The sequence below is a fragment of the Salmo salar genome, chromosome 10 (assembly GCF_965601325.2).
Source record: "Salmo salar chromosome 10, fSalSal1, whole genome shotgun sequence".
NCBI classification, from domain to species: Eukaryota; Metazoa; Chordata; class Actinopteri; order Salmoniformes; family Salmonidae; genus Salmo; species Salmo salar.
In genome coordinates, this window is record NC_138300.1 from 68,339,654 (window position 1) to 68,352,212 (window position 12,559).

Here is a 12,559-nt window from a genome sequence, read left to right on the forward strand (position 1 = left end):
TCATGCTGGAGGATGTTGCTGGCAGCAGAACGTTCTCCACGGCATCTCCAGACTCTGCCAGGTCTGTCACGTGCTCAGAGTGAACCTGATTTCATCTGTGAAGAGCACAGGGCGCCAGTGGCGAATTTGCCAATCTTGGTGTTCTCTGGCAAATGCCAAACGTCCTGCACGGTGTTGGGCTGTAAGCACAACCCCCACCTGTGGACGTCGGGCCCTCATACCACCCTCATGGAGTCTGTTTCTGACCGTTTGAGCAGACACATGCACATTTGTGGCCTGCTGGAGGTCATTTTGCAGGGCTCTGGCAGTGCTTCTCCTGCTCCTCCTTGCACAAAGGCGGAGGTAGCGGTCCTGCTGCTGGGTTGTTGCCCTCCTACGGCCTCCTCCACGTCTCCTGATGTACTGGCCTGTCTTCTGGTAGCACCTCCATGCTCTGGACACTACGCTGACAGACACAGCAAACCTTCTTGCCACAGCTCGCATTGATGTGCCATCCTGGATGAGCTGCACTACCTGAGCCACTTGTGTGGGTTGTAGACTCCGTCTCATGCTACCACTGGAGTGAAAGCACCGTCAGCATTCAAAAGTGACCAAAACATCAGCCAGGAAGCATAGGAACTGAGAAGTGGTCTGTGGTCCCCACCTGCAGAACCACTCCTTTATTGGGGGTGTCTTGCTAATTGCCTATAATTTCCACCTGTTGTCTATTCCATTTGCACAACAGCATGTGAAATTTATTGTAAATCAATGTTGCTTCCTAAGTGGACAGTTTGATTTCACAGAAGTGTGATTGACTTGGAGTTACATTGTGTTGTTTAAGTGTTCCCTTTATTTTTTTGAGCAGTGTACTATATCAGGAAGTCTTGTGTTTCATGGTTGTGTCCAGAATGTCGCTAGTTCGGCATGACCGGGGTCACTGTTTTTGTGTCACGAAATAAATAAAAAATCTGAAATTTTTTGTGAAAATGGTTTTAAAATGTTTTTTAGGCCTGTCCAGAATGTCGCTAGTTCGGCATGACCGGAGTCACTGTTTTTGTGTCAAGAAAATGAAAAAAAAATCTGACATTTTTGGTGAAAATGGTTTTAAAATGTTTTTTTAGGCCTGTCCAGAATGTCGCTATTTCGGCATGACCGGAGTCACTCGTTTTTGTGTCAAGACAATGAAATAGAAATCTGCAAATTTTTGGTGAAAATGGTTTTATAATGTTTTTTTTAGGCCTGTCCAGAATGTCGCTAGTTCGGCATGACCGGAGTCACCAATTTCGTGTCACTAATAGCGATGCAAATGCCAGGACAGCGACGCCAGGACAGCGGAGTCAATCACCACCTTCCGGAGACACCTGAAACCCCACCTCTTTAAGGAATACCTAGGATAGGATAAAGTAATCCTTCTAACCCCCCCCCCCCTTAAAAGATTTAGATGCACTATTGTAAAGTGGTTGTTCCACTGGATATCATAAGGTGAATCCACCAATTTGTAAGTCGCTCTGGATAAGAGTGTCTGCTAAATGACTTAAATGTAAATGTAAATGTGTCTATCATTTTGTAACAACCTTAACCCAACCTTGCAAGAGGATTGGAGCGCTGGCATAATGGCGCAGGTGATGGAATGACAGTCACTGGTTCCGGGTTTTCGAATCCCGGTCTGGGCTACCCCCAAATGGCTGCCATATTGTTGATGTCATTCACCCTGCCTTTCATAAACATATGAGGCTCAAGTAAAAAAAAAAAATTGTAAGAACACATTTTGGACACAGGGAAACGCAACACTGACCCCTTCCTTACCATAGAGACCAGGGTGACCACCATAGACATAAACACAGGAGAATTGCTTGACAACATTACGTATAATCTCTATGGTGATGTGATGGAGGGACAGAAAGATGGCAAGAATCTAAGCTATGATCTATTCAATGAGGTCACTCTCAATTTCCATCTCTTTGTTTTTCTTTTCTTTCCGCCATCCTTTCATATCTACACTGCTGTAATTTTGGGACATACTGGAGGAATGGACTTAAATCTCTCGTAAACATTCAATAATCGAAACATGGCTTGCGTCCCGAAAGGCACCCTCTTCCCTATATAGAGCCCTACTATTGACCAGAGCCCTATTGGCCCTGGGCAAAATGTGTGCATGATTTGGGGAATAGGGTGACATTTGGGACGCAGACATAGATTCATGGAATCTTTTGCATCACAATTTTCCAAACGATTCTCTATCATGGACACACACAACTAGTTTTTCACCCATGGTTAAGTTTGAGTGATTTAGACAGAAACACAGCTACTTTCCATTCCATCACAATTTTCCATTGTCTTACATATTCCTCTTCAAATCAAACCAAATTGTATTGGTTGCATACACATGTTTTGCAGATGTTATCACTTATGTTCCAAGCTCCAACAGTGCAGTAATACCGAACTATACAAAACAAAACACACAAATCCCGCAAAAATATAAAGAAAGGAATTAAGAAATATAAAAATATTAGGACGAGCAATGTCAGAGTGCGAAAATAAATATACAGTGTATTTGGAAAGTATTCAGACCCCTTAACATTTTCCACATTTTGTTACGTTACAGCCTTATTGTAACGGTCGTCGTCGGGAATGGAGGACCAAAACGCAGCAGGAATGTGGATGCTCATCTTGTATTTGACTTTAAACCAAGAAAACACCAAAATAACAAAATGAAGAACGAACGATCAACAAAACAGTCTTGTCAGGCTCACACACGCAAAACAAGAAACAATCTCCCACAAACACTAAACCAAACACATACCCATATATAGGACTCCCAATCAGAGGCAACGAGAAAACACCTGCCTCCAATTGAGAGTCCAACCCCAATAAACCAGACATAGAAATACAAAAGACCAGAGACCACATAGAAATACAAACATAGAACATTACCCAAAAACCCGGAAATAATAAATCAAACGCCCTACTAAACAAACCACCACCCCGAACCACATAAAACAAATACCCTCTGCCACGTCCTGACCAAACTACAATAACAAATAACCCTTATACTGGTCAGGACGTGACACTTATTCTAAAATGGATTAAAAGTAATTATTTCCTCATCAATCTACACACAATACCCCATAATCACAAACAAAAACTGGTTTGTAGAAATTGTAGCAAATGTATTAAAATAAAAAAAACGAAAACACATTTACATAAGTATTCAGACCCTAGTCAGTATGTTGTTGAAACACAATTTGCAGCGATTACAGCCTCAAATCATCTTAAGTATGACGCTGCAAGCTTGGCACACCTGCAAAGCTATTTTCAGGTCTCTCCAGAGATGTTAGATCGGGTTCAAGTCAGGCGCCGGCTGGGCCACTCAAGGACATTCAGAGACTTGTCCCTAAGCCACTCCTGCGTTGTCTTGGCTGTGTGCTTAGGGTCGTTGTCCTGTTGGAAGGTGAACCTTCACCCCCAGTCTGAGGTCCTGAGCGCTCTGTAGCAGGTTTTATTCAAGGATCTCTCTGTACTTTGCTCTGTTCATCTTTGCCTCGATCCTGACTAGTCTCCAAGTTCCTGCCGCTGAAAAACATACCCACAGCATTATGCTGCCACCACCATGCTTCACCGTAGGAATGGTGCCAGGTTTCCACCAGATGTGATGCTTGTCATTCAGGCCAAAGATAGTGACACCTGTAGTGATGCCTCAAGCACTGCAATGCAGTGCCTTAGACCGCTGCACCACTCGGGAGGCCATCATGTGCCTTTTACTGAGGAGTGACTTCCGTCTGGCCACTCTACCATGAAGGCCAGATTTGTCCACCGCTGCAGAGATGGTTGTCCTTCTGGAATGTTCTCCCATCTCCACAGAGGAACTCTGGAAATGTGTCAGAGTGACAATCGGGTTCTTGGTCACCTCCCTGACCAAAGGCCTTCTCCCCCGATTGCAAAGTTTGGCCCGGGTGACCAGTTCTAAGAAGAGTCTTGGTGGTTCCAAACTTCTTCCATTTAAGAATGATGGAGGCCGCTATGTTCTTGGGGACCTTCAATGCTATAGAAATGTTTTGGTACCCTTCCCCAGATCTGTGCCTCGACACAATCCTGTCTCTGAGCTCTATGACTATTCATTCAACCTCTGCTGGCTGTATGGACGGGGACAGTATATCTGGAGAGAGCCATGATTCCTTGAAACAGAGTATGTTACAGTCCCTTGGCCCCCTTAGAAGCATCGAGTGTCACAATGGATGTCCAAAGATTTCCAATAGCTCTATGAATACTTTAATTTTAACACATTTGTAACTCAACACCCCATATGAAAACACTTTATTCCAGCGTTGTAATGGAAGGTTGATGAATCTATGAGCACATGATGATCATTAACGATAATTAACAAGTTCCATATTACTGGGTCTCAGAGGCAGATTGTTGCCTAGCAACAGTTCACTTGGCAACCATGATGTCAGAGGCTGGCATCCTGTTAACCCTCTCCATTCTGACCGCTCCATCAAATAAGTGATAAGGGAGGTGTGCGTGTGTGCATGTCGTTGGTGCAAACTTAATGAAGTGCCCTACAGATTTTTTCCACTTATACCTCACTGCTTCTTCTTGGCTCAGGAAGGGCCCAGCTGTTACAGTATGCAGCACAAACACACACACTGAAGTCAATCTCCGGCTCTGAAACTGATCCTCAACTCAATGTGAACTCTCTCTTGCCAATCCTTTCTCATCCAGCTCTATTCCTCAGTCCAAAATCCTCCAAATACACACACACACACACACACACACTCCCTGAACCTGCCCTTCAGCACATGGTGCCAAGAGCAGGTGAACCAAGCAGGAGGTGGGGGGACACCTGCCAGCTTTTTGCATTGATTCATTTATTTAATAAAGCTAATCCTTTACCAACAGCTACTCTTCCTTGGGTCTCTCTCTCTGTCACACACACACACACACACACACACACACACACACACACACACACACACACACACACACACACACACACACATTTTCTCTTACTTTCTCCACTGGGAAAATGCTTCATACAGTACCACTCTGCTTTACCCACAATCCCATTTGGGATTAAAAGAACGACTTGGGCTTCCCTGTTAATTATAAAGCATTCCTCATCTCAGGCCTTGCTACTGACACTCTATAAATCACTGGCACTCACTCCTTCCTGCACACCATTGATTGGTGTAATTATACCCTCTCGTCTCACCTCTCTTTTCTTTTCATCTCGTCCATCTCTCCATTCCTTTCCTCATCTTGCATCTCCTTTCCTTGCCTCTTCTCGTCTCTTCTCTTCTCGTCAACCCAACACCTAGTCGAGATCCAAGGATGCTATAATGACAATACCCAGTGATGTAATGGGAAATCGGGATAAGACAAACAACCACTGAATATAAACAAAAGCGTATTACATTTTTAGAACTGTATTGTTTGCAGTTTGATTGCATTTTAATGTAGGCCTATAAGATCGGTCACGGGGAGATGTTCATATTGAAACATATCTTCTTCTTTTGTAAAGATCTTCATTTGTTTGTGAAGATTAGTACAGATTTTCTCAGGGGACCCCAGATGTGTCCCCGATCCCAAGTTTGGGAACCAATGTAATAACCTCTCTCCCTGCTTGCTTCCTCTCTCTGTGTCTCTTCTGCATGCATTGCAGCCTGCCTCGGCCTCACCATTGTCTGTTTCACTAGTACTCTCTGTAAAGCAACGTTATGATTAGAATTGAGTAGCTTATATTTTGCTCCTGCTGAGGTCAGGTGCTCCTGCTGAGGCCAGGCTCCATTTAATGCTCGCTTCTTACTTCATCCTTCTAGCCAGCTAACACTAGCCAGAGCCATTTAACGTTACTGCAATACTAATCGAAGTCTCTGCCGGCAGCTAGCCAACTGACGGACAGATTGACTGACATATCTACAGTATAAGCGACTATAACATCAAGTAAAAAAAAAAATTTACACAAAGATTAATTTAGAACGGTTGGCCTTGAACTTTCATGGCTTCAATGAGAGAGGGCAGTTGTTCTCCCCTGCTACAAACATCCCCCCCCCCCAAAAAAAAAACTTGACTCTTGTAGAATGAGTGCACAACTGGTTATTAAAGTTAATTTAGTTGCTAATGACAGCCTGCAGTATCCCGGTCGGCCTTCAACTTGAGTTACTCAATGAGAGGGGGCAGCACTGAGCTAGACTTCAACGTCACTACCTGGAGTAGCTCAAACTGCGCATGTTAAATCTCCATGAGCTATCTTAATTAACCGACTTAATTTGGCTTCAATGCGCTATTGAGTCTTCCCATAGGAATGAATGGTGTCACGTGACCAATGGCTTTGTATATTCATGTACAGTGGCTTTGTATATTCATGTACAGTGGCAAGAAAAAGTATGTGAACCTTTTGGAAATACCTGGATTTCTACATGAATTGGTCATAAAATTTCATCTGATCTTCATCTAGGTCACAACAATAGACAAACACAGTCTGCTTAAACTAATAACACACAAACAATTATACATTTTCATGTCTTTATTGAACACACCGTGTAAACAATCATAGTGCAGGGTGGAAAAAGTGTGTGAACCCTTGGATTTAATAACTGGTTGACCCTCCTTTGGCAACAATAACCTCAACCAAACGTTTTCTGTAGTTGCGGATCAGACCTGCTCAACGGTCAGGAGGAATTTTGGACCATTCATCTTTGCAAAACTGTTTCACTTCAGCAATATTTGTCACGTCCTGACCATAGTAAGAGGTTATTTTCTATGGTAGAGTAGGTCAGGGCGTGACAGGGAGGTTGTTTTGTGTTTTTCTATGTTTTGTATTTCTATGTTAAAGTTCTAGTTTTTCTATTTCTATGTTGTTGTTTTTGGGGTTGATCTCCAATTGGCGGCAGCTGGTCCTCATCGTCTAATTGGAGATCATATTTAAGTAGGGGTTTTTCTTCCTGGGTTTTGTGGGTTATTATATTTTGAGTAGTGTTTGTTTCTCTCTGCGTCACGGTTTGTTGTTTTGTTTATTCAGTTATTTATGTATTGCAAAATTTCACAGATTAAATAAAATGTGGAACTACAACCACGCTGCACTTCGGTCTGGTCCTTTCGACAGCCGTGACAATATTCTTGGGATGTCTGGTGTGAACTGCTCTCTTGAGGTCATTCCACAGCATCTCCATCGGGTTGAGGTCAGGACTCTGACTGGGCCACTCCAGAAGGCGTATTTTCTTCTGTTGAAGCCATTCTGTTGTTGATTTACTTCTGTGTTTTGGGTCATTGTCCTGTTGCATCACCCAACATCTGTTGAGCTTCAATTGGTGGACAGATTTCCTAACATTCTCCTGCAAAATGTCTTTAAACTTGGGAATTCATTTTTCCGTCGATGATAGCAAGCTGTCCAGGCACAGAGGCAGCAAAGCAGCCCCAAACCATGATGCTCCCTCCACCATACTTTAGTGTTGGGATAAGGTTTTGATGTTGGTGTGCTGTGCTTTCTTTTCTCCACACATAGTGTTGTGTTCCTTCCAAACAACTCAACTGTAGTTTCATCTGTCCACAGAATATTTTGCCAGTAGCACTGTGGAACATCCAGGTGCACTTTTGCAAACTTCAGACGTGCAGCAATGTTTTTTTTGGACAGCAGTGGCTTCTTCCGTGGTGTCCTCCCATGAACACCATTCTTGTTTAGTGTTTTATGTATCGTAGACTCGTCAACAGAGATGTTAGCATGTTCTTTAGCTGACACTCTAGGATTCTTCTTAACCTCATTGAGCATTCTGCGCTGTGCTCTTACAGTCATCTTTGCAGGACGGTAGCGACAGTGCTGAACTTTCTCCATTTATAGACAATTTGTCTTACTGTGGACTGATGAACATCAAGGCTTTTAGAGATACTTCTGTAACCCTTTCCAGCTTTATGCAAGTCAACAATTCTTAATCTTAGGTCTTCTGAGATCTCTTTTGTTCACATCAGGCAATGATTCCTGTGAATAGCAAACTCAAATTGTGTGTGTTTTTTATAGGGCAAGGCATCTCCAATCTCGTCGCACAGGGATGTGAACAAATTTCTGCACAAAATTTGAAGGAAATACAATTTTTGTGCTTATGGAACATTTCTGGGATCTTTTATTTCAGCTTATGAAACATGGAACCAGTACTTTACATGTTGTGTTTAGAATTTTTTTTATTGGTATAATTCAATGTGGCAAAACGTAATCTTGGACAAGTCATTAGCCTGGAGGTTCACATACTTTTTGCAATCTACACTGTGAATGTTTAAATGATGTATTCAATATAGAAAACAAAAATACAATAATTTGTGTGTTATTAGTTTAAGTACTTTATGTTTGTCTATTGTTGTGACTTAGATGAAGATCAGATCCCATTTGATGACCAATTTATGCAGAAATCCAGGTAATTCCAAAGGGTTCAGAATCTGCTCTACAGTGAATCAGACATGCCCGTGCTCATCATGGTTCTTACAGGCAAATTGAAATTATACAATAAATTTGCTTGTGGTGCGCAGCTCAAATGATTTGTAACAACTCCAACTGGACACAGCTAAAAATAATAGATAAACAATTTTATTTTGCAGGTGGCTTTTCATTTTAAACACCAGTGGTGCAACTAGTGCTTTCTAACTGCACGGAATCAAAACAGTGGTGCAACTAGTGCTTTCTAACTGCACGGAATCAAAACAGTGGTGTAACTAGTGCTTTCTAACTGCACGGAATCAAAACAGTGGTGCAACTAGTGCTTTCTAACGGCACGGAATCAAAACAGTGGTGTAACTAGTGCTTTCTAACGGCACGGAATCAAAACAGTGGTGCAACTAGTGCTTTCTAACTGCACGGAATCAAAACAGTGGTGCAACTAGTGCTTTCTAACTGCACGGAATCAAAACAGTGGTGCAACTAGTGCTTTCTAACTCCACGGAATCAAAACAGTGGTGCAACTAGTGCTTTCTAACTGCACGGAATCAAAACAGTGGTGTAACTAGTGCTTTATAACTGCACGGAATCAAAACAGTGGTGCAACTACTGCTTTCTAACTGCACGGAATCAAAACAGTGGTGCAACTAGTGCTTTCTAACTGCACGGAATCAAAACAGTGGTGCAACTAGTGCTTACTAACGGTACGGAATCAAAACAGTGGTGCAACTAGTGCTTTCTAACTCCACGGAATCAAAACAGTGGTGCAACTAGTGCTTTTTAACCTCTCTGGGCTAGGCGGGACGAATTCGTCCCACCTACGTAACAGCCAGTTGAATCCTGTGGCGCGATTTTCAAAACCTTTGAAATGCTATTACTATTATTCTCAAACATATTTTACAGCTATTTAAAGACAAGACTCTCGTTAATCTAACCACACTGTCCGATTTCAAAAAGGCTTTACAACGAAAGCAAAACATTAGATTATGTCAGCAGAGTACCAAGCCAGAAATAATCAGACACCCATTTTTCAAGCTAGCATATAATGTCACAAAAACCCAGAAGACAGCTAAATGCAGCACTAACCTTTGATGATCTTCATCAGATGACAACCCTAGGACATTATGTTATACAATACATGCATGTTTTGTTCAATCAAGTTCATATTTATATCAAAAACCAGCTTTTTACATTAGCATGTGACGTTCAGAACTAGCAAATTCCCCGCAAACTTCCGGGAAATTCGCTAACAATTTACTAAATTACTCACGATAAACGTTCACAAAAAGCATAACAATTATTTTAAGAATTATAGATACAGAACTCCTCTATGCACTCGATATGTCCGATTTTAAAATAGCTTTTTGGTGAAAGCACATTTTGCAATATTCTAAGTACATAGCCCAGGCATCACGGGCTAGATATTTAGACACCCGGCAAGTTTAGCACTCACCAATATCAGGTTTACTATTATAAAAGTTTGATTACCTTTTGTTGTCTTCGTCAGAATGCACTCCCAGGACTGCTACTTCAATAACAAATGTTGGTTTGGTCCAAAATAATCCATCGTTATATCCGAATAGCGGTGTTTTGTTCGTGCGTCCCAGACACTATCTGAAATGGTAAATCAGGGTCGTGCGCATGGCGCAATTCGTGACAAAAAAAATCTAAATATTCCATTACCGTACTTCGAAGCATGTTAACCGCTGTTTAAAATCCATTTTTATGCCATTTTTCTCGTAAAAAAGCGATAATATTCTGACCGGGAATGTCCATTTAGCTAAACAGAGGAAAGTAAACAAAGCTTTCGGTCGACGCGGGCACGAGCCTGAGTCTCACAGTACTGTAACCAGCCACTACCCAAACGCGCTACTTTTTTTCAGCCAGAGCCTGCAAAGCCACGATTCAGCTTTTTACCGCCTTCTGAGACCCTATGGCAGCCGTAGGAAGTGTCACGGGACAGCTAAGATCCTCACTCTTCAATAAACAGAGACAAGAAGAACGACACCTTGTCAGACAGGCCACTTCCTGCATGAAACCTTCTCAGTTTTTTGCCTGCCAAATGAGTTCTGTTATACTCACAGACACCATTCAAACAGTTTTAGAAACTTTAGGGTGTTTTCTATCCATATGTAATAAGTATATGCATATTCTAGTTACTGGGTAGGAGTGGTAACCAGATTAAATCGGGTACGTTTTTTATCCGGCCGTGAAAATACTGCCCCCTATCCCAGACAGGTTAACTGCACGGAATCAAAACAGTGGTGCAACTAGTGCTTCCTAACTGCACGGAATCAAAACAGTGGTGCGTACGAGCGGAGCAAAAATTGCAATCTGTTGATCATTATATAATACGGACATATCTATTTGAATACAGACTAGCTTAAAACATTACCAATCATTTGCACCCCTATTTTGAAAGTGGGGGTGCAGCTGCTCCGTTTGCTCTATTGCTCAGGTGCCTATGTACTTCCCTCACACTCCCTCTCTCTATTTTGCTCTCTCCCCGTCTTTCTCACTCTCCCTCTCTCTCTCTCTCTCTCTGTCCTAGATGAATCCAGTCTGAAGATGAACAGTGTGGACCACATCCCTCAGACCCTGGCCAGTCACAGTAGACCATCATCAGTAGAGGAACAGTCACAAGAACACAGTCACTTCAGCAGCCAGCACGGAGCGGACATGCTCAAACCAGACCCCCGAGACACTTTCTATAGCAGTAAGTATATAGTATAGCACCAGACAGCCATGCACATGTCTCTCTACCAGTCTATTTCTCTCTTAATCTTACCCTATTTTTCCTTTTTCAAGAAACTCCATCATGGCTCTACTCCAGTATCCATATATAGCATACCACTTACAATGAAGCAATATTTATTTTATTATTTTACATTTTAGTCTATTAGCAGATGCTCTTATCCAGAGCGACTTACAGTTAGTTCATCTTAAGATAGCTAGGTGGGACAACCACATATCACAGGCATAGTATGTACACTTTTCCTCAATAAAGTAGCTATCAGCAAAGTCAGAGATAGAAATGGGGGGTGATTGAAGTGCAAGTGTTGGTTCAGAAAAGTATTTTTAGAGTATGCATTCCAGTATAGACAGTAGAACACAGTCTCTGTCTTCTCTCTCTCTCTCTTCCTCTCCTCCATCCTTCTCTCTAGCCCCTATGATCCAGGCATCTCGTCTGGAGAACGTGCTGCCAGCCTGTCTCTACTCCCCTACCTACGTCGTCAAAGACTTCCCCATAGCCAGATACCAGGGCCTACAGTTTGTAAGTCAGCCCTCCAGCTCTGTGCATGTGTCTGTGTGTATGCATAAGTGTGTGCCTGCGTGTGTTCCTGTGTACGTGGGTGTCCGCATGTCCACCTATTTAGGGGGGACTTACCCATCAAGGCATTTTGTAAGTAACCCCTCCTGGGAGAGAAGACAGACAGTCACACATTGTGTGCGTTTCTGTGTGTGGGCATGTCTGTGTCTGGGTGTGAGTATTCCCTGTGAAACATGCTAGAAACATGAGAACTTGAAACATGATATGAATGGGTGTGTATGCGTTTGTTTGTTTGTGAGAGAGATAGGGTGTGTGTATGTGTGTGTGTGTCCATATATATGTATGTTAATGCAAATGCATGCGTGTGTGTGTTTGTGTGTATCCATGCATTTTTATATACTAGGTTAATGGGGGTTGCTCATTATCAGTACCCCTGTGGGGTCATTAGCGTGTCTCCCAAATGGCACCATACTCCCTACATTGTGCACTACCTTTGACCAGAATCCTATTGCACTCTATTGGGAATAGGTGGTAATTTGGGATGCTGCCCTGCACTATCACCTGTTTAGAGCAGCACACATCAAGGACTTACACTTCATATTCAAATGACCTCAGCCTAGAACAAAGCAGAGAAGTACTACACTGAATTCTGATTAGCCTCCTTAGGCCACACAGAGTCAAATGTGACCGACTGGCTGGATTCGGTCTTATGTGGCAAAATTTAAATGGTGTTTTTTACATTGGATAAAAATAGACTCAGAGTTAGAAAATGGTATTTCATACACTACAGTTGAGGAACAGTGGGAAAGTAATTCTGCTTTGAAAGTTGATAAACTTGTAACCTCAATTTTGAGAACATGGCCCTTGAATGTTTTGGTACCTACTGG

General features: G+C 42.4%; 1 protein-coding gene across 1 annotated transcript in view; it reads left to right on the forward strand.

The window, feature by feature from the left end:
* b4galnt4a (beta-1,4-N-acetyl-galactosaminyltransferase 4a) overlaps positions 1-12,559 on the forward strand; it is a 497,048-nt gene that overhangs the window by 456,355 nt on the left and 28,134 nt on the right. The window contains exons 10-11 of the mRNA XM_014123877.3: positions 10,953-11,117; positions 11,566-11,675. Coding sequence (XP_013979352.3) covers positions 10,953-11,117; positions 11,566-11,675 — 275 coding nt within the window. The remainder of the gene's footprint in view (positions 1-10,952; positions 11,118-11,565; positions 11,676-12,559) is intronic.